Below are 27,846 nucleotides of genomic sequence, written 5' to 3'. Positions count from 1 at the left end.
CCCTCACCTCCACGTCCAGGCTTTAAATCACCCCACCAGAGCCTCATCCTTCCACGCCCTAATCTATGATTGCCCGCATCTCTCCCACTGAGCTGTGAGTGCTATCACGGAGGGGCTGTGTCTGTTTTATTCACCATCCTCCCTCCCCCACAAGCCCAACTAGCACCACAAAATACCTGCTAAAGCAATAAATGCCTAATTTGTGCTCCATTTTTCACCAAGCCAATGAAAATACCCATGAGAGAAAGATCAGACCTCTCCCCTCTGACTTTTACAAGGTGGTAGTTTTGAATTCTCCTGATGCTCATAAAGGTCTGTGTCATTTCAGTGCCACAGATCGCAAAGAAATCAGTGATTTGAGCTTAAGGACAAAGTGAAGATTGGGAAACATTCTACTGGTTTAGTATCGTTTCCTTCTGCCTTGCAGAGGAGCACGTTGCCCCCAGTACTGAGGAAGAGGAGAAGCGGGTTACCTGCGGGAGGCGGATGGCCCCCGGTGCTGTTCAGTGCCAGACTCCTTCACCAGGTTGCCCTTGCAGCAAATGACCCTTAATTTATCCTGGTATGAGGATGCCAAGTAAATCGCTCCCGAGGAAATGGCAGGGCCCAGGTAGCGTGGGTTCGGGATGTCCAGGTATGCTCGGGCAGGGGTCCTGCAGAGTCCCAGAGTTCCAGTTACCCTCATTGCAGGCTACCTCCATTGCTAGGCAGGTTAGGAAGGAACATGCAGCCAGCCCCAACACCTACCCCAACAGTTGAGGTTTTCCAAGCATGGTAGGATAATGCTTACCCTGCCGAGGAGCGTGCCTGGATCTCAATGACTTCGAGTGAGTTGAAGTGGGTCACAAACAGATAGGGTTCTCTGTAGGCTGTGTGATCACCATGCAGGCACAGTGTGGGCCAAAGAATGGTGAAAAGAGGGAAAATCAAAATCTGGCTGCAATGCATTCTTTGACCCAGCAATCCTGTGTAAAGCAATTCACCCCACAAATACCTATCTATGTGCCAGAATAGTCATGCATGTTCGAGGACATTCACTGCCATGTGGTTTGTTACAGCAGAAGATGTAAAACAACTCAAGTGTACAGTGTAGGGATTGGCTAAATAAATTATAATACATCTGGCCGGGCTGGTGGCTCACGCCTGTAATCCCAGCACTTTGGGAGTCCAAGGCGGGTGGATCACCTGAAGTCAGGAGTTCGAGACCAGCCTGGCCAACATGGTGAAACCCCATCTCTATCAAAAACACAAAAATTAGCCAGGCATGTTGGTATATGCCTGTAATCCCAGCTACTCAGGAGGCTGAGGCAGGAGAATCACTTGAACCCAAGAGGCAGAGGTGACAGTGAGCTGAGATGGCACCACTGCACTCCGGCCTGGGCAACAGAGGGAGACTCCGTCTCAAAAAAAAAAGTATAATACATCTATGGAATTCTGCACAGCTATAAACATGCATGAAAAGGCTGTCTTCGTACAGATATGAAAGAATGCCCAAGGTACATTGCTCAGTGCAAAAAATAAGGTTCAGAATCATGTGGGAAGTACGCTACCTTACTGATTTTTTAAAAGGTGGAAAAAAGAATATATATATTTTATGTGCTAGTATTTGCATAAAGTACTGGAAGGACAAGAAACTCATATGAGCTTTTTTTTTCTTTGAAGGAATAGGGATGGAAAATTTGGGAGATGGACACACTGGGTGAGACTTTTCATTGTACCTTTTAAAACTGATTGTAAACATCAAAGAATTTGATTTTAAAAAAGACTGGGTTTGGGCTGAGCACAGTGGCTCATGCCTGTAATCTCAGCACTTTGGGAGGCCAAGGCAGGTGGATCACCTGAGATCAGGAGTTCGAGACCAGCCTGGTCAACATGGTGAAACCCTGTCTCCACTAAAAATACAAAAAATTAGCTGGGTGTTGTGGCAGGTGCCTGTAATCCCAGCTCCTTGGGAAGCTGAGGCAGGAGAATCACTTGAACCCGGGAGGCAGAGGTTGCAGTGAGCTGAGATTGCGCCATTGCACTCCAGCCTGGGCAACAAGAACGAAAATCCGACTCAAAAAAAAAAAAGACTGGGTTCAGTTTTTTTTTTTTTTTGAGACAGAGTCTCGCTCAGTTGCCCAGGCTGGAGTGCAGTGGCGAGATCCCGGCTCACTGCAAGCTCCGCCTCCCAGGTTCACGCCATTCTCCTGCCTCAGCCTCCCAAGCAGCTCGGACTACAAGCGCTCGCCGCCACGCCCGGCTAATCTTTTTGCATTTTTAGTACAGACAGGGTTTCACTGTGTTAGCCAGGATGGTCTCGATCTCCTGACCTTGTGATCCGCCCGTCTCGGCCTCCCAAAGTGCTGGGATTACAGTCTTGAGCCACCGCACCTGGCTGGGTTCAGTTTTTAAAAAAGACTGGGTTCACAGATATTTAGACATTGCTGGTCTTCTTAATACTCTATCTCTGTATGACAGTGTCACTGCAACTAGAGCAGACAGGACTGGAAATATTTTCTGCCTTAAAGGGAAAAAGCACTATTATTCCTTATGGCAAAACTTGGTATTAGACTTTTTAAGTCATGGGTTCTGGTATGCATGCCCTGGTGCAGTTCCCTGGCCTGGAATCTGGGCTGACTCTGCAGTCTGCTCTAACCAGTAGAGTGTGGTGGAAGTCAGCAGGCTTGCCAGCTTCTGCTTCTGTATTTTTGGAAGAAGCCAGCGTGGAAAGCAACAAGGCCTCCAGCCACCAGCTGCAGCTGAGCACCCACATTATGGCCAGCACTCTTTGTGGGCCATGTTTGTGAGCCTGTCTTGGGCTTTCTAGTTGTCCCAGTGGCCCTGCTGATACCACATGAAGCAGAACTGTCCAGTCAAGCTGCGGAGTCAGGGCCAATGGTAAGCTGTTGTTTGAAGTCACTACGCTTTCAGATGACTTAATATGCAGCAATAGAGAAACAAAATAGCCTCAAAGGATATTTGGGCCACGACGGCATTTCAGAACATTCACACAGATACATATGTACATATTTGTATGTATGTGTGTGTTTAGTCTTTGATCCAACAGTTCCACTTTTAGGAGCTTATAATCAGGGGGTGCTATCTGACAAGTGCAAAAGGAGTAGTACAAGGATGTTCATCACAGTGTTGTCTACACTTACAAACAAAACAGGCATGGCCTTACTGCTTTGCCTAATTAGAACTGGTTAAGTGAACAGGTGTTCAGCTATGCCATGGGACACTCTGCAGCCTTTGGAAATGACTGAAATAAATCCACAGGGAATTGGGCTCCTTTCTATCACCAGAGCCTAGCAAATATTTCCCAGGGCTGGGGCTGTGGGCTGGTGAATCTGGCGTAGGCAGCTCTTCATCGAGCCTCAGAATCTTTCCATGAACAGTTCTCTGGGTGACTGTTACACATTGTGCTTGGTATCTAATGGAATTCACACGCACGGTGCTTAGACCAAAAAAAAAAAAATTTCCACGTGCAATTGCAGTTGTGGTTTTTTTTTTTTGGTTTTTTTGAGACGGAGTCTCACTCTGTGGCCAGGCTGGAGTGCGGTGGCACAATCTCGGCTCACTGCAACCTCCACCTCCTGGGTTCAAGCAATTCTCCTGCCTCAGCTTCCTGAGTAGCTGGGACTACAGGTGTGAGCCACCACGCCTGGCTAATTTTTGTATTTTTAGTAGAAATGGGGTTTCACCATGTTGGTCAGGCTGGTCTCAAACTCCTGACCTCATGATCCACCCACCTCGGCCTCCCAAAGTGTTGGGATTACAGGCGTGAGCCACCGCACCCGGCTGCAATTCTTTTCCAGGACACCAGCCGCTAAAAGAGAAGCCCCCACACTGAGCCTCACATACCAAAGGCCAAAGGTAAGCGACTCCACTTGAGGTCGTCTGTGCGGCTACGTCTTCCGTAAGAATCCACGAACACTCCAAACTCTGCAAGGTGTCAAGAGCATGCGGGCATTAGTACAGCCAAGGGCAGGGGCATCAGTGACACACATGGTGATGGAAGAACGAGAAGCAGAGCCCAGGGACCCCTGACCAGATAGGACTGACTGTGAAAACCAGGGGCCCTCTGCTGAGCAGCTCTCAGCTTTATTAAAAATGAGGAACTTAGCCGGGCGCGGTGGCTCACGCCTGTAATCCCGGCACTTTGGGAGGCCGAGGCGGGCGGATCACAAGGTCAGGAGATCGAGACCACGGTGAAACCCCGTCTCTACTAAAAATACAAAAAAAAAAAAAAAAAAAAAAGCCGGGCGCCGTGGCGGGCGCCTGTAGTCCCAGCTACTCGGGAGGCTGAGGCAGGAGAATGGCGGGAACCCGGGAGGCGGAGCTTGCAGTGAGCTGAGATCCGGCCACTGCACTCCAGCCTGGTGGACAGAGCCAGACTCCGTCTCAAAAAAAAAAAAAAAAAAAAAATGAGGAACTTTTTAAATTTAATTTATTTTAATGTATTAAATTTTATTAAAGAAAGAGAACTCAAGTGAAAAGAAGGAAAGGAATAAGAGGAGGAGAGGGAAGAGAAAGAGACAGAGAGAGAGGGGAATGAAGCGATCAGGAGGAAGGAGGACAGACAGGGAAAGACGGAAAGACTCAGGAAAGAAGGGGAGGGGGAGGGGGAGGGGGAGGGGGAGGAGAGGGGAGGGGGAAGGGGAGGGGGAGGGGGAGGGGGAGGGGGAGGGGGGGAGAGGACCCAAGAAAGAAAGAAAAGAAAGAAGTAAACAAAGAAAAAGACAAATGGAAGGATGGGAGGGGAGGGGAGGGGGTATGAAATGAGGACAGAGGAAGAGAAAGGAAAGGGAGAGAAAGAAAGAGCAAGGGATGGACGAGGAAAAAACTGCCTGCTCTTTGGAAAGAATGTGATAGAGTTAGACCACGCTAGTATCTGGTGGTGGAGAGGAGACTCCCCAAGGGGACCTGGTGGTTCTGGAAGGACAGTCTCTGTACCCCCAGTCAAACCTATCCTGCCCCAGAGCTCCGCATACCCTCCTCCAACCCCTCATGGGTCCCTAGTGTCCATGAGGACCCAAAAGGGCAGCAGGCACAGCCACGACTCACCGTGGAAACACAGCAAGTACTCCTCTCGCTGCCCTGCACTGTTCACCTGCACGATCGAGACGGGGAAGCTGTTGGAAGAGGCGGCAAACACAGCAGGTGCCAAGGAATGGTCATTCTTATCCAGGAATTCTGTAAAGGCAGGCAAGAAGCGGGCTTCAGGAATGAGTTCTGAGTCTCAGTGCGGCCTGAGCCACGGGTGGGTGGGAAAGAGAAGGCGGGCCCTACCCTCCAGCGTGTACTGCTTCATGTCGATTTCGTAGAATTTATTGGTTCCAATGAGGATACTGTAATTGGTGAAGTGGATACAGCTGCAAGGCTCTGAGGTCTCTATCTCCTGAGACATGAGAGTAGAAGAGAAGGATGTGAGAGGTAACACAGGGCAGCCAAGGTCCACAGCTGTTCTGCTTCTGCCTACAGCATCTAGCCAAGCCCTGGAGAACATTGTCACCAAGCTTGTTCACATTGTCATAGAAAGTCATTCATCATTTTTTTTTTTTGGAGACAAGGTCTCGCTCTGTCGCCTAGGTTAGAGTGCAGTGGTGCGATCATAGCTCACTGTAGCCTCAAACTCCTGGGCTCAAGCAATCCTCCCACCTCAGCCTCCCAAAGCATTAGAATTACAAGCGTGAGCCACTGCACACGCCCCATTCACCTTTCATGCCTCTCAGGATGAACAGTGATCCATTTGTTATCTCTTCCTATTGTTCCACGCAACCCAAAACCAAGAAAATAAGGTCAAACTGCAGCCAGAAAAAGGCAGGGTCAGAAACACCATTCCAGGCTGGGCACAGTGGCTCACACCTGTAATCCCAGCACTTTGGGAGGCTGAGGCGGGTGGATCACCTAAGGTCAGGAGTGGTGGTGCACGACTGTGATCCCAGCTACTCAGGAGGCCGAGGCAGGAGAATCACTCAAACCTGGGAGGCAGAGGATGCAGTGGGCTGAGATCGTGCCATTGCACTACAGCCTGGGTGACAAGAGCAAAACCCGTCTCAAAAAAATAAAGAAAAAAAGAAAAGAAAAGAAAGAAACAGCATTCCAATGAAGAGACAGAACTTGAACAATACAACATTCTTATCAGAAGGAAAAAAAAGACAGGAAAAATACACCAACTATTAACAGTGGTGGTCAACAGCAATAGTTTGGGTTTCCTTCTTTTTGCTAGCTTCTAAGTTTCTTTTTTTTTTTTGAGATGGAGTCTCGCTCTGTCACCCAGGCTGGAGTGCAGTGGCGCGATCTCGGCTCACTGCAAGCTCCGCCTCCCGGGTTCACGCCATTCTCCTGCCTCAGCCTCCCGAGTAGCGGGGACTACAGGCGCCCGCCATCTCGCCCGGCTAATTTTTTTGTATTTTTTTAGTAGAGACGGGGTTTCACGGTGTTAGCCAGGATGGTCTCGATCTCCTGACCTCGTGATCCACCCGTCTCGGCCTCCCAAAGTGCTGGGATTACAGGCTTGAGCCACCGCGCCCGGCCGCTTCTAAGTTTCTAGTTCGAACCTATATTACCTATGCAGTCATCATCATGATCATCATTATTGTCATCTTAATTATCTGCTTCCTGATTATTTTTAGTTGTTTTTAGGCCAATCCTAATGTCATCAAAAAACTAGACATACCTATTCAAAACGTGTGGCCAGGAATCATAAAGTAGCAATGATTTCTCAGAATTTAGTGAGCATTATCATCATCACTGAGTATTTCTTGGTCACCTACTAAGTATAGGAAAACTTTGAGGAAGCATGATATAGTGAAATGGTAGAAAAACAAAATCAAATGTCAGTTTTGGTCTCAACTTTGTAACTGAGGATCTTCTGCCAGCTTCAGTTGTCTTCCCTGAAAATTGGGAATAACTATCCCTGCTTTTCCGAACTGTGGGGAAAGGTGCTTGTAAAACAGCCATTCAGTCCCTGATAGGGTGGGCACTCAGCAAACACACAAACTAAACTAACACCACCCTGCCCAGAACGGAACAGTTTCTCTAACAGGTAAAGACCCTTATATATTATTCACCCTTCATTTCCTTTTTTTTTTTTGAGATGGAGTCTTGCTCTGTTGCCCAGGCTGGAGTGCAATGGCACAATCTGGGTTCACTGCAACTTTCACCTCCCAGGTTCATGCAATTCTCCTGCCTCTGCCTCCCAAGTAGCTGGGATAACAAGCACCCGCCACCACGTCCAGCTAATTTTTGTATTTTGAGTAGAGATGGAGTTTCACCATGTTGGCCAGGCTGGTCTCAAACTCCTAACCACAAGTGATCTGCCCTCCGTGGCCTCCCAAAGTGCTAGGATTATAGGTGTAAGCCACCGTGCCTGGCCTCATTTCATTTTTGAAACTAATCATGAAAGCACCAGAAATATATCAGGCTTAGAAGCAGTGGGACACTAGTAGGTAGGGACATCAGACAGCATTCTCCAGAAGCCAGGCAGATTTAAGGATCTAACACACATCTCGTCCACACTGCAGTCATCATCACAACTCACTCTGCTCCGAGGAGAAGCAGCTCCCTAATGATATACCAAAATAGTGCTAGCAGTGGTTAGTCCAGAAGGTTATATTAATAGAAACTTCTAGAATTTGAGAAAGATTCTGAAAGGTGCTACCTGGGACTGCTAGCGTCTTGGAACGTGCCCCCTTTTTTCCCCACTGTTTTTTCCTATCAGTCAACTTTCTGTTCTAACAAAAGGCTGAATTCACCGCGCTCAATGCGGAGGCAGTTCGCAAATGGGAGGAGAAAAGCCAGGAGGGAAACCGCAGCTACTAGTGGCCCTGGAGGATCCTCCACAAAGGAAGGATCTCGCTCACGATAGAGGTCACCCCAGGCTGAAGGCCTGCAGGGTGGAAAGAACCCGGTACAGGTTGTGTCCCAAGACAGTGCACTTTCCACACTGGCTCGCTGAGAGGGCAGGACTGGCTTTCCCACGTTCAACCATGGTAAGGCCCGGGACTTACTTTCCGAATGCAGTATTTGCTGAGGTTTTCGTTGTAGCGGAGAATGACGACTTTGCTGGGCATGGCTGCACAGATGCAGAGCCCGTTCTCAATCTGAAAAGCAACCAAGAAAAGAAAAAGACTGTCACCAGTGTGAAAACAGCTGTGGGGCAAAACTAGGAAAAGCTCTCAAGCTCGGTGCTATTGATGATTCAGACCAGATCATTCTGTGTGGTGGGGGTAGGGCTGTCCTGCGCATTGCAGGATATGAGCAGTATCCCTGGCCTTGATCCACTAGATGCCCGCAGCACTTCTATCTGTGACAATCAAAAACATCTCGAGCCATTACCAAATGTCCCCTGGTAAGGCAGAATTACCCCTGGTCGAGAACCAAGGCTTTTACCTGGGATCCAGAGAAGGCCTCAGGGAAGCAGCTGACACCACACACCTTTCCCACCCATGTGCCTTCTGCTAGAGACCGAATCTTTTGACAAACTCACCTTGTGGGGATGGGGAGGAGACAGAATGAGAGAGGGGAGAGGTGCTAAACGAATTTAGAGAACATTTCTTTTTTTTGAGACAGAGTCTCACTCTGTCACCCAGGCTGGAGTGCAGTGGTGTGATCTCAGCTCACTGCAGCCTCCACCTCCTGGCTTCAAGCGATTCTGCCACCTCAGCCTGCCAAGTAGCTGGGACTACAGGCGCGCACCACCATGCCTGGCTGATTTGTGTATTTTTAGTACAGATGGGGTTTCACCATGTTGGCCAGGCTGGTCTCAAACTCCTGGTCTCAAATGATCCACCTGCCTCAGCCTCCCAAAGTGCTGGGATTACAAGTGTGAGCCACCACACCCCGCCCAAATTTAGAGAAAATTTCAATCCAAAGGGAAAAGTTCTTAGCTAAGAACTCATACATGTGCAGAGTTCTACATCAAAACACTCTTTTTCTAGAACAGCTGAAACCCTTTTACTTCTCCTGCTACAACCAGAAGTTTATCATTCACCAAATGAGGCTGACTGCTCAAATGAGTCCTGGCATAAGGTCAGCAGCTGGTACAGTCGGTGAATGAAGATGGGCCGGGATAAGGGAGGAATACACAGGAAAAGGGAAATTGTTAGCAATGTTCTATTTCTTGGACTGGGTAGTGAGTGTGTGGATGCTTATGACATTATTAGGCTTTATGGTTTACATATATGTTCCATACATTTTTTGAACAGTTCAGATATTAGAATGAAAATAATTTCTAATTTAAAAAACACATTTTTATTAGCTGGGCATGGTGGCGCACACCTGTAATCCCAGTTACTCGGGAGGCTGAGGCAGGAGAATCACTTGAACCCGGGAGGCAGAGGTTGCAGTGAGCCAAGATCACATCACTGCACTCCAGCCTGGGCGACAGAGTGAGACTCTGTCTCAAAAAAAAAAAAAAAACAACAACAACAAATTTTTGGCCAGGTGCAGTGGCTCATGCCTGTAATCCCAACACTTTGGGAGACCGCAGCGGGTGGATCACTTGAGGCCAGGAGTTCAAGACTAGCCTGGCCAACATGGTGAAACCCCATCTCTACTAAAAATGCAAAAATTGGCCTGCCATCATGGTGCGCACCTGTAGTCCCAGCTACTTGGGAGGCTGAGGGGGGAGAATTGCTTAAAGCCAGGAGGTGGAGGCTACAGTGAGCCGAGATGGCACTGCTGTGCTCCAGCCTGGGTAACAGAGCAAGACTCTGTGTCAAAAAAAAAAAAAAAAAAAAGGTTGATCCAGCAACTGAATGAACAAATGTGCAGTGTGCTGTCTTCTGACGGGCAAAACACAATGGTTTTCAACAGCAGAATGCCAGTAGCCTCAGGGGTTCTATAAACACCTGATTCAGACTTCATTAAAGTTATACAGGTACCGCAAATACTCTTTTTTATTATTTTCTACTTAGTTCAGGTGCACATGTGTAGGTTTGTTGTATCAATAAACTCAAGGCATGGGGGTTTGTTGTACAGGTTATTTCATCACCCACGTATTAAGCCTGGTATCCATTAGCTATTTTTCCCGATCCCCTCCCTCATCCCACCCTTCACCCTCTGAGGGGCCCCAGTGTGTTTTGTGACCTTCTATATGTCCATGTGTTCTCATCATTCATCTCCCACTTATAAGTGAAAACATGCGGTATTTGATCTTCTGTTCCTGTGTTAGTTTGCTAAGGATAATGGCCTACAGCTCCATCCATGTTCCTTCAAAGGACATGATATCATTCTTTTTTATGGCTGCATAGCATTCCATGGCATATATGTACCACGTTTTCTTTATCCATTCTATCACTGATGGGCATTTAGGCTGATTCCCTGTCTTTGCTATTATGAGTAGGCTGTAACCAACATACATATAAAGCATATAAAGCATGCATGTGACTTTATAACAGAATGATTTATATTCCTTTGGGTATATACCCAGTAATGGGATTGATGGGTTGAAAGGTATTTCTGGTTTTAGGTTTTTGAGGAATCACCACACTGTCTTCCACAGTGGTTGAACTAATTTACACTCCCACCAATAGCGTATGAGTGTTCCTTTTTCTCCACAACCTCACCAGCATCTGTTATTTTTTGACTTTTTTTTTTTTTTTTTTTTTTTTGAGGCGGAGTCTCGCTCTGTCGCCCAGGCTGGAGTGCAGTGGCCGGATCTCAGCTCACTGCAAGCTCCGCCTCCCGGGTTTACGCCATTCTCCTGCCTCAGCCTCCCGAGTAGCTGGGACTACAGGCGCCCGCCACCTCGCCCGGCTAGTTTTTTTGTATTTTTAGTAGAGACGGGGTTTCACTGTATTAGCCAGGAGGGTCTCGATCTCCTGACCTCATGATCCGCCCGTCTCGGCCTCCCAAAGTGCTGGGATTACAGGCTTGAGCCACCGCGCCCGGCCTATTTTTTGACTTTTTGATTAAAGAAGTAAACAAAGGTATTTTATGTGCCACTTTTCAATATGCCAGAAGCTACAAATTAATTAACTTGAGTTCTCATGAACCGATTGTTAGGTAAATGTCATAAATTTTGAATTTTTAAATTTCTAGCAATGAAACATACTTTCATTGAGTTCAGACATAGAGATCCATGTTAGTTTTTCTTAAGGTTCATCTCTCTCTCACTCACAGACACAGCAGACACACACACGCACATGCACACACACTTATTTTTAAATTATGGATCATCCTTCTAGTTTTGTTAATTTTATTCCCATTTTGCTCTCATTCATTTTAGATTCAAAACTTGTACAAATTTCATGGCTACACAAATTATTTCACGTGCCTAAAGAAGGCAAAAGAAATTTAACCTAGTTTGAGGATGTACAATTGTGAACGTTGTCAAAATCGAAATGGAGTCACCAATGTCAAGAAAACCCTGACATTAGAGCAGGAGGAGGCCATGAAGAGGGGGTTCTCACACTTGTATACCTGATAAAAAAGAGACTCGACAAAAACCACAAAGGCCATTGCAATCTTTTTTTTTTTCCTCTGCCGCTAGGCTGGAGTGCAGTTGTATGCTCTCGGCTCACTGCAACCTCCACCTCCTGGGTTCAAGTCATTCTCCTCCCTTAGCCTCCCGAGTAGCTAGGATTACAGGCACGTGCCACCATGCCTGGCTAATGTTTGTATTTTTAGTAGAGACTGGGTTTCACCATGTTGGCCAGGATAGTCTTGAACTCCTGACCTCAAGTGATCCGCCTGCCTCAGCCTCCCAAAGTGCTTGGATTACAAGCATGAGCCACCACGCCCCACCAGGCCACTGCAATCTTACACAAAAAATACTTCTGCAAGGACATCTGTCCAGTGACTACCTGTCCAACCTCAGACAAGCATCAGTCTTGCTATTAATCTTTGGAGCCAAGGATAATTATTTCAAAAAGATTATGGAATCCTCACTTACAAACCTCTGTCTTCCTTTATCTCCCTAGATACCCACATAGTTTACAATGGCATGTGTATTCCCATTGCAAAGCCCTGTTCCCAAATCAATCTCTTTTCTTTTACAGAGCCCCTCTCTGTTTGTTAAGTTGATACTATCTTGAAGGTCAAATCAATGAGCTCTGTGGGAAGAGAGGGAGTGCCAATTTCCAGAACATTCCACCAGCTGAGACTCTGAGGGGAGCTTACCTTGCCAGCCCCAAACAAGTGGCAGCCCTTGACAGCTTCAAAAATGTTGGGTGAGATGTCGGGCTGGGCAGGCAGGTGGGACTGCGCCAGGGACTGTTTTACTTTCTTCACGTCCACAAGGCACAGTGCCCGCTCTTCTCCTGAACGGGAAAAGGAACAACCTCTCATCAGCGTGAAGCCGTTAAGTAAAGGTACGGGATGGTGGTTCTAGTTCTAGTCACAAGTAATAGTCACAAGAGGCCACACAGATGATCTGAGTTTTCCACAAATCCCTATAAACACATTTTAGGCCCATGATTTATTTATTTATTTTTTTTAATTTTTGAGACAGAGTCTTGCTCTGTTGCCCACACTGGAGTGCAATGGTGCAATCTCGGCTCACTACAACCTGTGCCTCCTGGGTTCAAGCGACTCTCCTGCCTCAGCCTCCTGAGTAGCTGGGATTACAGGCGCGTGCCACCACACCGGGCTAATTTTTTTTTTTTTTTTTTTTTTTTGTATTTTTAGTAGCGATGGGGTTTCACCACGTTGGTCAGGCTAGTCTCGAACTCTTGACCTTGTGATCCACCTGCCTCAGCCTCCCAAAGTGCTGGGATTACAGGTGTGAGCCACCGTGCCTGGCCCAGGTCCATGATTTAAATCTAAGACAAAAACATTTGGCCTTTTAGTCAAGATTCTGAAGAGGGTGGAATTCTGCAGACATAAAATTGGAGAATGTGAACTGTACTTTCAAACATGCTCCCCAGCAAAGTAAAGAAAGAATGTGTGAGGGAGGAATGAGGGGGCATTCTATGAAAAAACAGGCTTAGACTATCCAAATTTGTGGATGTCAGGAGAGACAAAAGGCTGAGGAACTGTTCCAGATTAAAGGAGACTAGAGAGGCATGATTAAATGCAATGCAAATTCTGGGACATTATAGAAGCCATGAGTAAAATCCAACTATGGGCAGCATAGTGGATACGTGTATTATAGTAAGGGTAAATTTCCTAAATGCAAAAATTATAGTATGTGAAACTATTCTATATGATACTCTACATGTGGATACATGTCATTATACATTTTTCAAAACCAACAGAACGTATACCACCAAGAGAGAACTCTAATGTAAACCATAGGCTTGGGGTGACAACGATGTGTCAGTGTCAATGTGTCAATGTAGGTTCACTGACTGTAACAAACGTGTCACACTGGTGGGGGATGTTGGTAGTGGGGGAGGCTATGCATGTATGAGAATGGGGGTATATGGGAACTCTCTGTACCTTTCAATTTTGCTGTGAATCTAAAACGTCTCTAAAGAATAAAATAAGGAAGAGAGGGAGGAAAAAGAGCTGAGATTAAGAAAGGCCAGTTCTTGACCACAGTATGTCAGTCCCTGGATCCAGCCATGCCTGAAACAAGACCTAACTGTTGATATTTTAAACACTGAATCGATATATTATTGTTTTCCCCCTTTAAAAATAATGTCAGTAACACAGACAGAGAAATAAATTGTGCCCTGGTTATGTGACAGAATGCCTTCAATCCTTAGGTTGATATACTGAAGAACTTGGCGTCATACCTGCAACTAACTCTCAAATGGTTCAGGAAAGTATGTGTGTGTATGTTAAGAAGAGAGGAAAGGCCGGGCGCGGTGGCTCAAGCCTGTAATCCCAGCACTTTGGGAGGCCGAGACGGGCGAATCACGAGGTCAGGAGATCGAGACCATCCTGGCTAACACGGTGAAACCCCGTCTCTACTAAAAAAAATACAAAAAAATTAGCCGGGCGAGGTGGCGGGCGCCTGTAGTCCCAGCTACTCGGGAGGCTGAGGCAGGAGAATGGCGTGAACCCGGGAGGCGGAGCTTGCAGTGAGCTGAGATCCGGCCACTGCACTCCAGCCCAGGCGACAGAGCGAGACTCCGTCTCAAAAAAAAAAAAAAAAAGAAGAGAGGAAAAAAAATTATGACAAAATATTAGCAAGTGATGACTCGAAACAGATCACAGAGTAACAGAGCAAGCAAGCTCTCAGAAGGTCATGACCCACAGTGGTTTTCTTGCAATCAGGACAAAGGGTTTGGCTTTAGTGAGTCTTTGAGGCTTAGAACTCTTCACTTGGCCTAACAGTGGGATGTTCTTTGGGAATGTCAGACTGTGCTAAACTGGATACTGGAAGGGAATTAAATCTGGACAGAGGGGGTCCATTAACTGAGGCTTGGGCATCTATGGGGACACAGAGATAAGAGCTACGACGGCTCGCGTCTACTATTTTGTGTTTTACGAGCATGAAACGTGGCTTCAACACATTGGCTTCCTTGAAAGCAAAGAAAAAGCACCATTGTCCTTGGCCTCACACCTGCTATCATGAGTAGCTTCTCCAGGTCCTTGATAATATAAATTTGGAAGACTGCTCCAATTCCTGGGACATGCGTTAAGGAGTTTTTCAAGACATTCAGGGCGTAGAGCCCTTCCTCGGTGCCCACCAACACCACCTGCAAGGGGCAGAAGTCCGAAGGCAGAACATAAGCACGGTCACGTCACCAGAACAATCTCTAGTAAGAGCAACAAGGCCTCCACAGCCTTTTCTTTCTTGATGGGGTGTGACTGTAACCAGACACCAGCTGGCCATGCCCACACAAGCATTACCTGGTCACTGAAGGGCAGTGTGCAGTTCATGTCTAGACGGTCATCACCTTCCAGTTTCAGCAGGGAGTTTCCAAGCAATTTCTTTTCACAGGTGAAAGAAAAGAAAAAAAGAAGACGTCGTGAGGCTGATCTGTTTATGACCAAGCCATCCAGAGAGACCAAGAGAAGGTTAAGGTCCAGTCATTCCTGGAAATGCTCAGAAACACACATATGCTCTTAGCTCAACCCGTATTTTGATCTGAGCTCCAAATGCAAAATGTGAGTGCTATTGTTATCCCTGGGGCAGTTGTTAATTAGCATCTGAGTTATAACTTGGCTGGGATGCAGAAATAAGGGAGTGTAGTAGACATGGAAAGCTCTTCTGTGATAAGAAATAAGCTGAAGCTAAGGAGATTTCACCTGTGCAGGGTTAATAAGACACATGAAAGACTCCTTCCCCCATAAGGCTGCAGCAGAAGCGCAGAGGCGCAGTGTTAGCAGCGAGCCAGCACGCCTCTGCATCTCTTTACCTGAACCCAGGCAGGCAGAAGCTCGTAAGAAACACAGTCTCGGGCCTATTGTACACATATTAACAAGGATTTCAGTAAAAGGCTCACGTGTGTAACGACAAACAAGTCATCCAAACAGGTCTAACCACTGAGTAAAGTTCTTTTCAGGAGGCTCGTGGTTAAGAATCCTCCAACTGCTAACACATAAAGTGTTTATTAGGAGTGAAGAGTCTGAAAAGAACTGTTTGGTCTTCACTGGAGCAAACGCCAATGAGCAATGAGCACTGTTTGTATCCTGGAACATTCTAGGTGGGGTGATGCCAATCACAGCACACCTACGTTTCTAACAGTTTAAGGATAAGTAGGACTCCAAACCTGCCTACGGAAGAGCAAATACTGCAAAAACAACTGAGATGCTTATGAAAAGCCTTCCTGGAGGGGACGCAGCTGCCAGCAGCCTATTGTGCTGCTTCGTGGCCAAAGTGTTTCTAACTCAAGTCTTCAAACCAGACAAACTCATTTGAGTAAACAGGAGAGAGGATTTCCTTATAAGTACACTTGCTGTTGCATCGCCACAACCAAGGTCTACAATGCCACCAGAGCAGCTACCAATGCCAATTCCCCCATTCTTTTTCCTTTGTTTTGTTTTCATAGTCCATGTCTCACTCTGTTGCCCAGGCTGGAGTACAGTGGCACAATCATAGCTCATTGCAGCCTCAAACTCCTGGGAGATCCTCTGGCCTCAGCCTCCCTACTAGCTGGAACTACAGGTGCATGTCACCACACCTGGTTTTCTTTCTTTCTTTTTATAAGAGATGGGATCTTGCTATCTTGCCCAGTCTGGTTTCAAACTCCTGGACTCAGGTGATCCTCCCACCTTGGCCTCCTGGATCACTGGGACCACAGGCATGAGCCACCGCATCCCTGATTCCCACATTCTAAATGGCTCATGATGCCACACAAGCTACCTTGGCACTTGTGCCTTCTTCACCACCAGACTCCTGGCCATGACACAGTCTAGAGCCATCAGCCCTCAGAGAGGGAGCCCGAGGAGAATCAAGATGGCCAATGGGATTCTCGTTGTTAACACCAGTTACCAAGTCAGCCCCCTTTACAAAGACAACCTCCAGGGCCCGTTTTCATACTCACAGCATCGGCTTCTGCTTTTTCCCTAGAAACTCTCCCACCTGCGACAACTGATTCTAAGGCGGTGACCCAGCGCTGTTTGTCAGGGAAGCTGGGAGCTAGCAAGTAGAGGGTTCTCCCGGGCCAGCAGGTGGTGTGCGGGTGAGATTCCATCTTCAGTATGTATGGGACATCTAGGAGATTTCACAGAGAGCACAGGATTGGGTGTGGATTTCCCCCCGTTCCCACTGGGAGGGACGGCTCTGAGAGATCAAAGTTCCCACCAAACCATGCAAATCCCAGTTACCACCAAGGCGGGGAGCGGAGGAAGATGGGCCTCTTTTGCAGAGCCAATCTTCCCTGTACCACCCCTTCTGTCCCTGCTGATTGGCCAAGCCCGGCCCACCTCCAGGGCGGGGCTCCTCCGGCTCCTCCTCACCTGCTTTGGCTGTATTTGCGAGTTCGGAAGCACCAACGGCACCATGAATAGATACATCCCCGTCGGGAAGGCACAGCTCAAATTCTTCCACCGGCCTCTGTCCAGCTTGGTGCAAAGAGGAAGGGCAGAAAGAAAAACAAAAGAACAGGAACAAGAACAAGGGGAGAAGAGAGGAGAAGAGAGAGCAAGAGAGACAGCAAGGGAGAAAGAGACAGGGTACGTGTGTAAAGAGAGGCGCACGAGAACAAGGAAGGGACAGAGGTGTGCAGAGAAGGCAGAGAGGGAAGATAAAAAAAAAATAAAGTGTGTCAGATGAGTAGCACAGTCAAATTTCTGATGACGATGCGGATTTATGGGTTAGTTGACTGAGGCAGAAGTTCTCGGAAGGTGTATTAGCAGGTGGAATCTTCAGGGCAGCGCCCTGCGGGTTCTTCGGGGGGGAGACCTATAGATGTGAGTATCGCACCAATAACCTTTAGAGAAGTCATTTAGTTTGTAAGTTTCAAAAATGGAAAAGCGTAGAAGGCTTGCAAGGCAGTCCAAAAACCAAAGCCTTCGCGCCAGCACTGGGGAGACCTGGGTTAGCCACGTGCAATGACCTTCCCCCTGAATTATTAATTTACCTTCTCTGGCTTCATTGTCATAAATGAGGACTTTTGATCCCTCCAGGACAATGTACTTCCTGTCCCAGCCTTGCTGTCCTCGTTTGTTATTCCTGGGGAAAGCAAGATGAAAAAGAAAAATGTCTGAACTCAGAAGAATCATCAGGCTGGAGGATGGGATGAGGGGGTGGCAAAATTCCTAGAAAAGCCACTTCCCTAGAAAACATCAGGGACAGGAGTGGCTTGTGGCCAGCACCTGCTCCAGCCCAAGCCACCCTGCCACGGTACCTGGGCACCTTCATCCACCCTTCCAGGTGCAAGCTGCTGCTGGGCTCCTTGGTCTGGAGACCCGGGGAGTTCATTTTGTCACGGCAGAAGGCCTCAGTGAAGTGTGTGGCGTATTCGGCAGGCAGGCCGCAGGTGGCTGGCAAGCACGTGGAGCACTTGGGGTGACACATCACCTGACATTCTAGGGAAGAACAGTGAGCAACGTGAGGGCATGCTCAGCTGACCCCGGACCCTTCCCTTCCTCTGCCAGCCAACCCCTGGATTTCTCCACCCCAGCTAGGCCCAGAGAATCTGGCCCTGACTTGCAGGTAGTCTCCTGAGCTTCCCCCGGTGCCAGGCCCCTGCAGAAAGGGGAAACAAAAGTGCCAAGTGCTCTTGATCCAGTTTTCCAGGCTTCAATCCAGGCTGCCCACAAACAGGTGTGTAAAGAACATACTTGCATGTTTCAGTTGGAGCCAGCGGAAAGGTAGGGAGAGACCAGCCTGACAAAAAGGGGCTGGAAATTAGCAGCCTAAGTGCCTAAGGCACTTTGAGCAGGAGGTTGGAGTCATGAGCTGCAGACATATATAAACTCGCAGCTTCAAAAGGGGGAAATAGCATCCTCCCACGGAAATAAGAAGCTCGAAAATGAATGCACTACATGATGAGTTAGAAAAAAATCACCTCCACCTGATAGACTTTTTTTAGCTGGAGACACACAGGTGCCCAGCACAGATGCACAACTGCTGATCTTACCAAGACATTTGGATGCTTGGCGTCCAAAGTGCACGGTATCCAGACACACAGCACACTTTGTGGCTCGCATGTTCAGTCCTACGTTGAATCGGTGAGGAATATTGTGGTGCATGCGTTCCTTAAGACGCCGACTAAATTCTGGAGGAAAATGTTTTAAAAAATCATTAGAGTACTGCAAACGATCCCATCAGGAAAGTGAAAAGACAACCCATAGAAAGGGAAAAAATACTTGCAAATCAAATCTCTGATAAGGGACTCATATCTAGAATATATAAAGAACTCTTACAACTCAATAATAAAAAGACAACCCAATTTTTAAATGGGCCAAGAATTTAAATAGACACCTCCCCAAAGGGGATAAATGGCCAACAAGCACATGAAAAGATGCTCAACATTATTAGTCATTAGAGAGATGCAAATCAAAACCCCAAGCAGACACCACGTCACAACCACTAGGATGTCTACAGTCTAAAAAAAGGAAGGCAAGTGTTGATGAGGATGTGGAAAAACTGAAACCCTCGCACATTCCTGGTGGAAGTCAGTCTTGTAGTTCCATAAAAGGTTAAACATAGTTACCCCAGGAACCAGCAGTTCCACTCCTAGCTATATACCCAAGGGGACTGAAAACATATGTACCCACAAAAATCTGTACATAAGTTGTTCACAGCAGCATAATTTATGACAGCTAAAAGTGGAAACAACCCAAATGTCCATCAAGGGTGATATGGTTTGGCTGTGTCCCCACCCAAATCTCATCTTGAATTGCAGCTGCCATAATTCCCACGTGTTGGGAGGGACCTGGTGGGAGATAACAGAATCATGCAGGCATTTTCCTCCATACCGTTCTTGTGGTAACGAATAAGTCTCATGAGAGCTGATGGTTTTATAAGGGGAAACCCCTCTCACTTGGTTCTTATTCTCTTTTGCCACTGCCATATGAGACGTGCCTTTTGCCTTCCACCATGATTGTGAGGCCTCCCCAGCCACATGGAACTGTGAGTCTATTACACCTCTTTTTCTGTATCAATTACACAGTCTCGGGTATGTCTTTATCAGCAGTGTGAAAATGGACTAATGAAAACAGATTAATGGATAATCAAATGTGCCATCTACACAATGGAATATTATTCAGTCATGAAAGGAATGAAGTTCTGATACATGCTACAACATGGGTGAACCTTGAAAACATTACATTCCATGAAAGAAGCCAGACACAAAAGGTCATATGCAGTATGATTCATCTATATGAAATGTCTAAGAGAGCAGATCGACAGAGACAGAAAGTAGATTGGTGGTTGCCAAGAGGAACATTAGTGGAAGGAGAATGGGGGGACCGATAATGTGTATGGAGTATTTTTTGGGTGGGGGTGCCAAAATTGTTCAAAAGTTGGAATGTGATGAGGGTTACACGACCCTATAAACTTACTGAAAAAGACTGAATTGTACATTTTTAATGAGTGAACTATATGGTATGCAAATTACATCTCAATAAAACTGTTAAAACCATTAGAATAGGTTAGTTACAGATTTTGAAACTAATAACACTAACAGATGCATCTAGATTTATAAGACTCAACTTAAAATCTCCATTATCCAGTTATTAGGAATCAGGCTTTGTTTAAGAACATGTTACTGGTAGGAGATTGACTGACTATATAATGGCGTAGATGTCTGTGGGCATAAAGAAACATTAGCTTTTAAATCAATTGTTTGTAAATATTTTAGTTGTGAAAGCTTTGTTTTCCAGATGAAATCATATATCTAGAGCTTTTCAGAATCGTTTAAAAATCACTATTATGAATTATAGAATTTCTAATTATCAAATATATTAAACAACTGAAGAATTCTTTTATGTCAAGTTTTTCCATGAGTAAATTCCTTTTGTTCAAAATACAACTTTTATGAATATAAGAATTTATGGATGAAATGTAAATATAAGAACAGATTCTTACATTTGTATTCCAGATTGTTAAAATTAAGAAGATTAGCTGGGTGCAGTGGCTCATGCCTGTAATCCCAGCACTTAGGAAGGCAGAGGCGGGAGGACTGCTTGAGCCCAGGAGTTCAAGACCAGCCTGGGCAACATAGCGAGACCCTGTTCTCCACAAAGAGGAAAAAAATTTAACAAGATTGATTTTTTCTCCATGTAATAGGCACCCTCTCAACAGTGACCTAACTAATTAGAAGCAACTTTCAATGTAGTAATCCCCACTTATGCTCAGGGGATACATTCCAAGACCCCCAATGGATGCCGGAAACCACGGATGGTACTGAACCCTGTATATACTGTTTTTTCAATCTGATAACCAAGACAGCTACTAAGTGACTAATGGACAGGGAGCAAATACAGTGTGGATATGCGGGACAAAGGGATGATTTGCATCCCAGGCAGGATGGAGCAGGACTGTGTGCAATTTCCTCATGCAACTCGGAACGGCACTCAATTTAAAACCTAATAATTGTTTATTTCTGGAATTTTTCATTTAATATTTTTAGAGCACAGATAACCACATAACTGAAACCACAGGAAGGGAAGCCCTGGATAATAGGGGACTACTATGGAAAGAAAATGTCAGTATCCAAATTTCTGAATCCAACTCTGGTAGAACCATTAGAACAGGTTAGTTACAGATTGTGAAACTATTTTAACATTAACAGATGCTTCTAGATTTTTAAGGCTCAACTTAAAATCTCTATTATCCAGTGATTAGGAATCAGGCTTTGTTTAAGAACATGTTACTGGTAGGAGACTGACTGACTATATGATGGTAGGCTCTCCTTACAACATCACCCCCCTTCCTTTCTTGGAAACATGCAAGGAATAAATAACAGGAATGCACTTTGAAACTGTTTCGTGCAATATACGTGAAGGAGCAATATACTGTAGTATTATCACTATTCAGGGAAGTTTCAGTGGACACCATAGCCAGAAGCAATGCTTTCCTCTATCTTGTCACCACCATTTTAATGACTTTAAGATTAAAGCTCTTTGGCTGGGCGCAGTGGCTCAAACCTGTAATCCCAGCACTTTGGGAGCCCAAGGCAGTTGGATCGCTTGAGGTCAGGAGTTCAAGACCAGCCTGGCCGACATGGTAAAATCCTATCTCTACTAAAAACATAAAAACATTAGCCGGGCATGGTGGCTCATGCCTATAATCCCGGCTACTCAGGAGGCTGAGGCATGAGAATCGCTTGAGCCTGGGAGGCAGAGGTTGCAGTGTGCTGAGATCATGCCACTGCTCTCCAAGCCTGGGCGATAGAGCGAGACTCTGTCTCCAAAAAAAAAAAAAAAAAAAAAAGGCTCTGTGATTCAAGGAGTTATATATACACGGGAGGAAGAAAATAACTTCTAGCTAAAGAAAAACAACAGCAACAAGAAAACACCATCTGGTTTACAACCAAAACAGGCTTGATTGCAATGCCATGATGCTAAACCACAGCTCTACCCTAGTGTTCCTAAGACATTCCAAACCAGCTTCCTTGGCCTTTTCTTAAGTCCTTTTAATCTCTAGGTAAACAGAGTACATTTGAGACCAGAAAGAGAACTCCTCACACTGGTAGAAATATACATTGGCACAAACTACCAATACTCAAAATGTACATGACCTTTAACCCAATGATTCATTTCCCAGGAATTTCTCCAAGCACAACACCCACAGAGGCACAGGATGTCCTCTGCAAGGTGTTTACAGTAACAGGGGATTGGAAACAACCTAAATGGCCATCAACAGGAGCCTGGTTTAACAGGTGAATTGCGTGCTCACACTACAGAATACTGTGTGGTTCTCTGAAAGAATGGGGTTGGTCCTTATGTACTAATATGAAACCTCTAAGATAGCACTTTAATGAAATGAAGGTGTCTTGCAGTGTATACTGTAGTGGGCTATGATACTTATAAAAGAAAAAAGTCCTGAGAGATGTGCTTATTTTTTCTTGTTTTTGTTTCTGAGATGGAGTTTCACTCTTGCTGCCCAGGCTGGAGTGCAATGGCTTGATCTCAGCTCACTGCAACCTCTGCCTCCGAGGTTCAAACAGTTCTCCTGCCTCAGACTCCCAGGTAACTGGGATTACAGGAACGCGCCACCACGCCCGGCTAATTTTGCATTTTTAGTAGAGATGGGGTTTCTCCATATTGGTCAGGCTGGTCTTGAACTCCCGACCTCAGGTGCATATGCAGTATGATTCATCTATATGCATATGCTAAATCCGCTCACCTCGGCCTCCCAAAGTGCTGGGATTACAGACGTGAGCCACTGTGCCCAGCCAAGACTGACTTTTTAATCTTTATCCCCTAGTATTACTTGTAATTTTTACCATATGCCTGCGTGTCTTAGTCAACTAAAAAGAAATTTCCATACAACAACGGCCCCTTGAGAACGTACCCTCTGGAGTTGAAGACTCCTTTCTGCGGCTGGATGGCGGGGCCAGCAGGCTCATGGCACTGGGCTGGTGCTCTGGTGACCGCACGATGGCGGACATGGCGATCTGCTGCCTCGCGGTGGCTGGCGTGGATGGGTGTGGGTGGTCCGTCGCTTTGCGGTGGGCAGCTGCAGAGAGACCAGGACAATGCCTTTTGGTTAGCTGGGTAGCCTAGAGAACCAAACCAAGCGGACTGTCCCTGGGCTGTCTTTCAAGGACCCGAGACCAAAAGAATATGCGTCACATCAACTTGGCAACGCACTGGGGCTATACGTTTTTCAGACATGGGATGTCTGGTCTGAAAGCATATGGGCCATAAACAGACACTGAACTAGTTAGTCTTGGCTGATCTCACTGAGCTCAATCCTCTGCCTTTTCCACAGCCTTGAGCACTTTGGAGAGAGTGAGCCCCTACCTTCCTCCCGGGCGGACCGGAGCTCGATGCGGGTCTTCTGAAGGGCTTCCTCTAGCTCTGCACAGCGAGCTTTCTCCTTCTCCAGGGCCAGCTTCAGCTCATTGTACTGCAGAGGAACCTGTGTGGGCAAAGCAGGGTCCTCTTTCCGTCGACTAAATAAACCCTAGCAATGGAAACAGAGATATTTCCTAACTCCTGGAAACTGGCACTTGAAACTAGCTAAAGGAAATCTGACTCGGGAAGAGCAAACCACAAAAGCCAGGAGCATACTCACTGTAAGTGTATTTAGTAAAAATGGCATGTGAATTGGGGGAAGGGTAGGCTGAGCCACAGCCCGTTCCAGTCGGCTGAAAAAAATAGGGGTGCGGAAGTTTTCACCAAGAGGATTAAAGATGCTTGAATGGCCACCACCTCTTCCTTTAGCATTGCCAAGATAGGAGAGTCATGTCCTGAGTCTTTCCCATTCAAAAAATGGAATCAGGAGAGTATGGAGTATGGAGTCAGGAGAGATGGTTCAGAGGTCACTCTTGCCTTGAAATATGTCTCATGATGCTCAATTACAAGACACAGAGATGAGTGTTTTGTAAAAGGAAGCAAAATTTTAAAAGGAATGCTAAAATGAGGTCAAAACAAGGGGCTTACTCAAAAAAAAAAAGGCAAATGAAAATATTTACTATACATGGAAAAAAAGGAAAAGAGAATAATGCAACTTAAAAAAAAGTTAACTAAAAAAAAAATAACAAATGGAAACACCCTAACTAAATCAAGTGACATAACCAGATAACAGTTCACTGCTAAAATAAAAAAGATTAAATATCATAAGCATAACAACCATATACAGTCACGCAGCATGCAAGAAAATCCTTCCCATGCAACCAACTCTAGTGGGAGACGGCCTTTGAATGTTGTGCTCATCCCCTTACAGCGAAGACAGCATCGGAAATACTTAGGTAACTGTCATCTTCAGCCCTCCACTCCTTCCTCCTAGGTATTCTAAGTCATCAAGGCCTCTCCTGGAAAACCACTGCCACTGCCACTATGGTAGGCTTCTGCATTTGGAAGGAAACTGCAAGCTCCTTTGAACCTTTTCTTGGAACTGAGAACACCTGGCCAATCCTAGTATGAAGGCTTTAGTGGGAAAAGCATGTATAGATTGGGCTTATGAACAACAGTCTTCTCCTGTGCACTATGTATAACCCTGCCCCTGGTTTGTAATTCGTCTCTTACGATCTAAAAGGGATGTTCAGTACTTGGCAGAGGGGAGAAGTGTCCAGTCAGACATTTCAGGCAGGTCACCCCAACTCCCTGAGTTCTCGTCTCTTTCTGAGCCAGTCAAAAGGACTGGACTAGATCACTGTTAAAGTCCTTTCTGGAGTGTGGTATGATAGACCTGAGCTGCTAAAGCCCCATACTCGTGACGTGCTAACCCCCTCTGGAGTCATGTATGCATGACTTAGGTATAAATCTTTCTCTCTGCATACACCCCCTCTGCTCCAGCTGCTGTGTGTGTGGGCTGGAGAGGGATGACTTCTTTAACAGAGGAAGATACTACGATTTGAATGACCATAAACAAAAAGTAGTTTGTTACACTTGATCAATGATATCTTTCGATCAGACCTATTATAATTATCTCAAAATCTATTTTTCAACCCAAAATAAAACCAAAAATAAAAAAGAAGTGTACTTTGTTTTCTTCTATGTTTCTATGATGATATATCGCAGTGGTGTGCACTGAGCCATGAATGATGAGTGAAACTGACAATGCCCACTTTTCAAACACTTAGACTCACCTTTTTCTTTTTAGCAGGTTGGTCCATTTTGGCTTGCAGAAAATCGATGAGTTTGGTTTGTTGAGAAATAGTGCCTTCCATTTTCACCTTTTCATGAGAATAGAGAACCTAAAATTCAAGAAAACACACTAACCTCAAACCTAGACAGAAGTCTACTTTTAAAGTTGGTACTTTAAGAAACTAAACAGTGAAGCTGTTAGGATGCTAACATATGAAAATTCAACACGAACAGTACTGAGTCGGTATTTATTTAGTCCGAATTTTACTGCAAAGGAGAAAAAGGATGTATTTATAGATAAATATGTGAAAAAGTAAAAATAGCAACAGGTTCATTGTAGGTCATGGTCACTATAGAAATCTTCTAACTTCTCTGAATGTTTGAAATCTTTGAAAATAAAATCTTGGGGAAAATGCACACAATATGCAGCACAAAGATACCGACCATTTTACCAGATGACTCTACCATCGTGCTTTGCCTCTGCAGACCATTTTATTTATTTATTTACTTATCTGTTTGTTTGTTTGTTTGTTTTCTTGAGACAGTCTTGCTCTGTTGCCCAGGCTGGAGTGCAGTGGCATGATCTCAGCCCACTGCAACCTCCACCTCCTGGGTTCAAGCCATTCTCCTTCCTCAGTCTCCCGAGTAGCTGGGACTACAAGCACCCGCCACCACGCCCAGCTAATTTTTGTATTTTTAGTAGAGATGGGGTTTCACCATGTTGGCAAGGCTGGTCTTGAACTCCTGGCCTCAGGTGATCTGCCCACCTCAGCCTCCCAAAGTGCTGGGATTACAGGCATGAGCCTGTAATCTGAGCCCAGCCATGCAGACCATTTTTAAGCAGATTCCCTCTGCCAGTCCTCACCTGAATGTTTTCCAGCTGATACTCCAGGTCACTTCTTTCTGTCTTCAGCAGATCAGCCCGATCTAGAGCTTCTTGCAGTCCTTGAGTCAGACGGAAAATGTGATTTTTCTGCAGGTCCATCTGCTGCTGTAATTTGGCTTGCTAGTGGGGAGAAGGGCCAGGGAAATGCTTGATACTGCACACAATACAATTTGTTCCCCTGCTGTTCCTATTTCAAACTAATTTCAGGCATGGCACCAGAAGTACAGCTTTCGAAATCATCTCAATTCAGAATTACCAATTGTCATCTATTCCAAAAGGATGCAAGCACAGTTAAAATGAATTTGCACAGAAACCTCTGCCGGCCAACAAGTCCCAAGATCCCTACCGTCACAGGAAGTCCAGGCTGCAGGGTTGGCCTTCCCAGAGTTCCAATTGAGGATATTTTGATACATTAAGGTGAGGATATTTTGGATGGCATGAGCCATCTGAGTTGACATCTAAAGCAGTTCGACTCAGTGCCATGACAACTAAGGTCCAATGTGTCTTTATTTTTTGTTTTCAAGATCTTAATCATTGCTATGAGAAATTACTCCATGTATGCAGTGTGGTATACACAAAGAGAAATCATATCATCCCTTACTTAATAAGTGCCCCATCAGGGTGAGAGACCCCAACAAGTACATGAATAGCCACAATCACAGGAGATATTTCTACAACGTCAGGGGAAAAGAAGAAGAAGATCCCAGAAGTACAGAGTGTTGGTAAAACCCAGAAAAGAAATTCAATTGAGTATACTGAAAATAGTTTTGTGCTGTAAATCTCGCTCCAATTTTTATAATGGAAGTTAACAGAAAACAGGACAGGCTATAAAGATGCTGGTTTTGTGGTTCTTTTTCCTAAAACACATCCGTTTCTAAAAAAGCAGGAGAGAGCAGGCATCCTGATGAGACGGTGCTTGATTTTATTCAAACCCTGGATTATAGCTTAACAACACTTACTGGGGCCCAAACAATCTTTTTCCCTGGTAGCCTGGGTCCTCTGCAGACTTAGGGACAGAGAGCTACTCAAAGCAATAAACATCACCACTGGAGATTCCCAAAGGCCTATGGCAGCCCCCAAACTCCTCCATCCCAGCAGGCCCAGAGCCAATGATAATCTCAGAATTTCCTCTGGAGAGGAAAAACCTCTGTTTTTCTTTCCATTTACATTCCTCACCTGCCCTTCCTCTTAACAGGCAGCTGATTCCCTAAGCATCGTGCTGCAGTAGAAAGACCTGGATGGTGGATTCTTACAGACCCTGGTTTAAATCCTGACTTTCACACTTCCCATATCACTGATACCTGTTAAAGTCTGTATTTATCACCTCTTGGAGCCTCAGTTTCTTCATCTGAAAGTGGGTATACTAGCTTGCCTCACTGGATGACATATTGAACACAGTGCCCAGTATACAGCAGGTGCTTACTGAATGTTTGTCCTCTCCACCTCCTTTGTCCTTCTTTCTTCCCTCCATTCAGTTAAGGTGCTCCCTCTCATCCTCCCATCTGCCTTTCTCTAACAACACTGCCACAAACCAAGAGCTACCAACTAAAGATCACTTGGGGCCGGGCACAGTGGCTCACACCTGAAATCCCAGGACTCTGGGAGGCTGAGGTGGGAGGACTGCTTGAGCCCATGAGTTCAAAGTGGCAATGAGCTATGATTATGCCACTGCATTCCAGCCTGGATGACAGAGCAAGACCCTGTCTCTAAAAAAATAAAAACAAAAATTAAAAAAAAAAAACAAAACCATTTGGCCTATGTGTGTAACCTGGAATTTCTCAATCAAACCATAGAGCCCCCTAAAATACAGGAAGAAAGGAAAGAAACAGCTAAGATACCCTCCTCCGCAGCATGAGTGATTTCTTCTGCAAATTACCCTCTTTAGTTTCTTCCCACTATTTTAGGACAACATTAATTACTAGGCAGAA

At 45.8% G+C, this 27,846-nt stretch overlaps 1 protein-coding gene across 6 annotated transcripts in view; it reads right to left on the bottom strand.

Moving 5' to 3' along the window:
* CIT (citron rho-interacting serine/threonine kinase) overlaps positions 1-27,846 on the bottom strand; it is a 208,960-nt gene that overhangs the window by 11,315 nt on the left and 169,799 nt on the right. For 2 of the 6 annotated variants that reach the window (XM_033220411.1, XM_033220412.1), the window contains exons 29-47: positions 25,898-26,038; positions 25,035-25,142; positions 23,245-23,407; positions 22,793-22,957; positions 18,411-18,548; positions 17,676-17,856; positions 17,409-17,500; positions 16,786-16,890; positions 16,371-16,540; positions 15,243-15,287; positions 14,734-14,814; positions 14,444-14,579; positions 12,112-12,251; positions 7,998-8,090; positions 5,275-5,383; positions 5,050-5,178; positions 3,847-3,927; positions 791-869; positions 474-653 (exon numbers count right to left, since the gene is read on the bottom strand). In XM_033220411.1, the coding sequence (XP_033076302.1) occupies positions 474-653; positions 791-869; positions 3,847-3,927; positions 5,050-5,178; positions 5,275-5,383; positions 7,998-8,090; positions 12,112-12,251; positions 14,444-14,579; positions 14,734-14,814; positions 15,243-15,287; positions 16,371-16,540; positions 16,786-16,890; positions 17,409-17,500; positions 17,676-17,856; positions 18,411-18,548; positions 22,793-22,957; positions 23,245-23,407; positions 25,035-25,142; positions 25,898-26,038 (2,336 nt within the window). The remainder of the gene's footprint in view (positions 1-473; positions 654-790; positions 870-3,846; positions 3,928-5,049; positions 5,179-5,274; positions 5,384-7,997; positions 8,091-12,111; positions 12,252-14,443; positions 14,580-14,733; positions 14,815-15,242; positions 15,288-16,370; positions 16,541-16,785; positions 16,891-17,408; positions 17,501-17,675; positions 17,857-18,410; positions 18,549-22,792; positions 22,958-23,244; positions 23,408-25,034; positions 25,143-25,897; positions 26,039-27,846) is intronic. The other 4 variants (XM_033220415.1, XM_033220416.1, XM_033220414.1 and 1 more) reach the window with 3 other exon arrangements.

This window comes from Trachypithecus francoisi, unplaced genomic scaffold (assembly GCF_009764315.1).
Source record: "Trachypithecus francoisi isolate TF-2019V2 unplaced genomic scaffold, Tfra_2.0 Lachesis_group11, whole genome shotgun sequence".
NCBI lineage: Eukaryota > Metazoa > Chordata > Mammalia > Primates > Cercopithecidae > Trachypithecus > Trachypithecus francoisi.
Note: the sequence above shows the minus strand (reverse complement) of the source record. Positions and strands in the feature narration are given on the sequence as shown.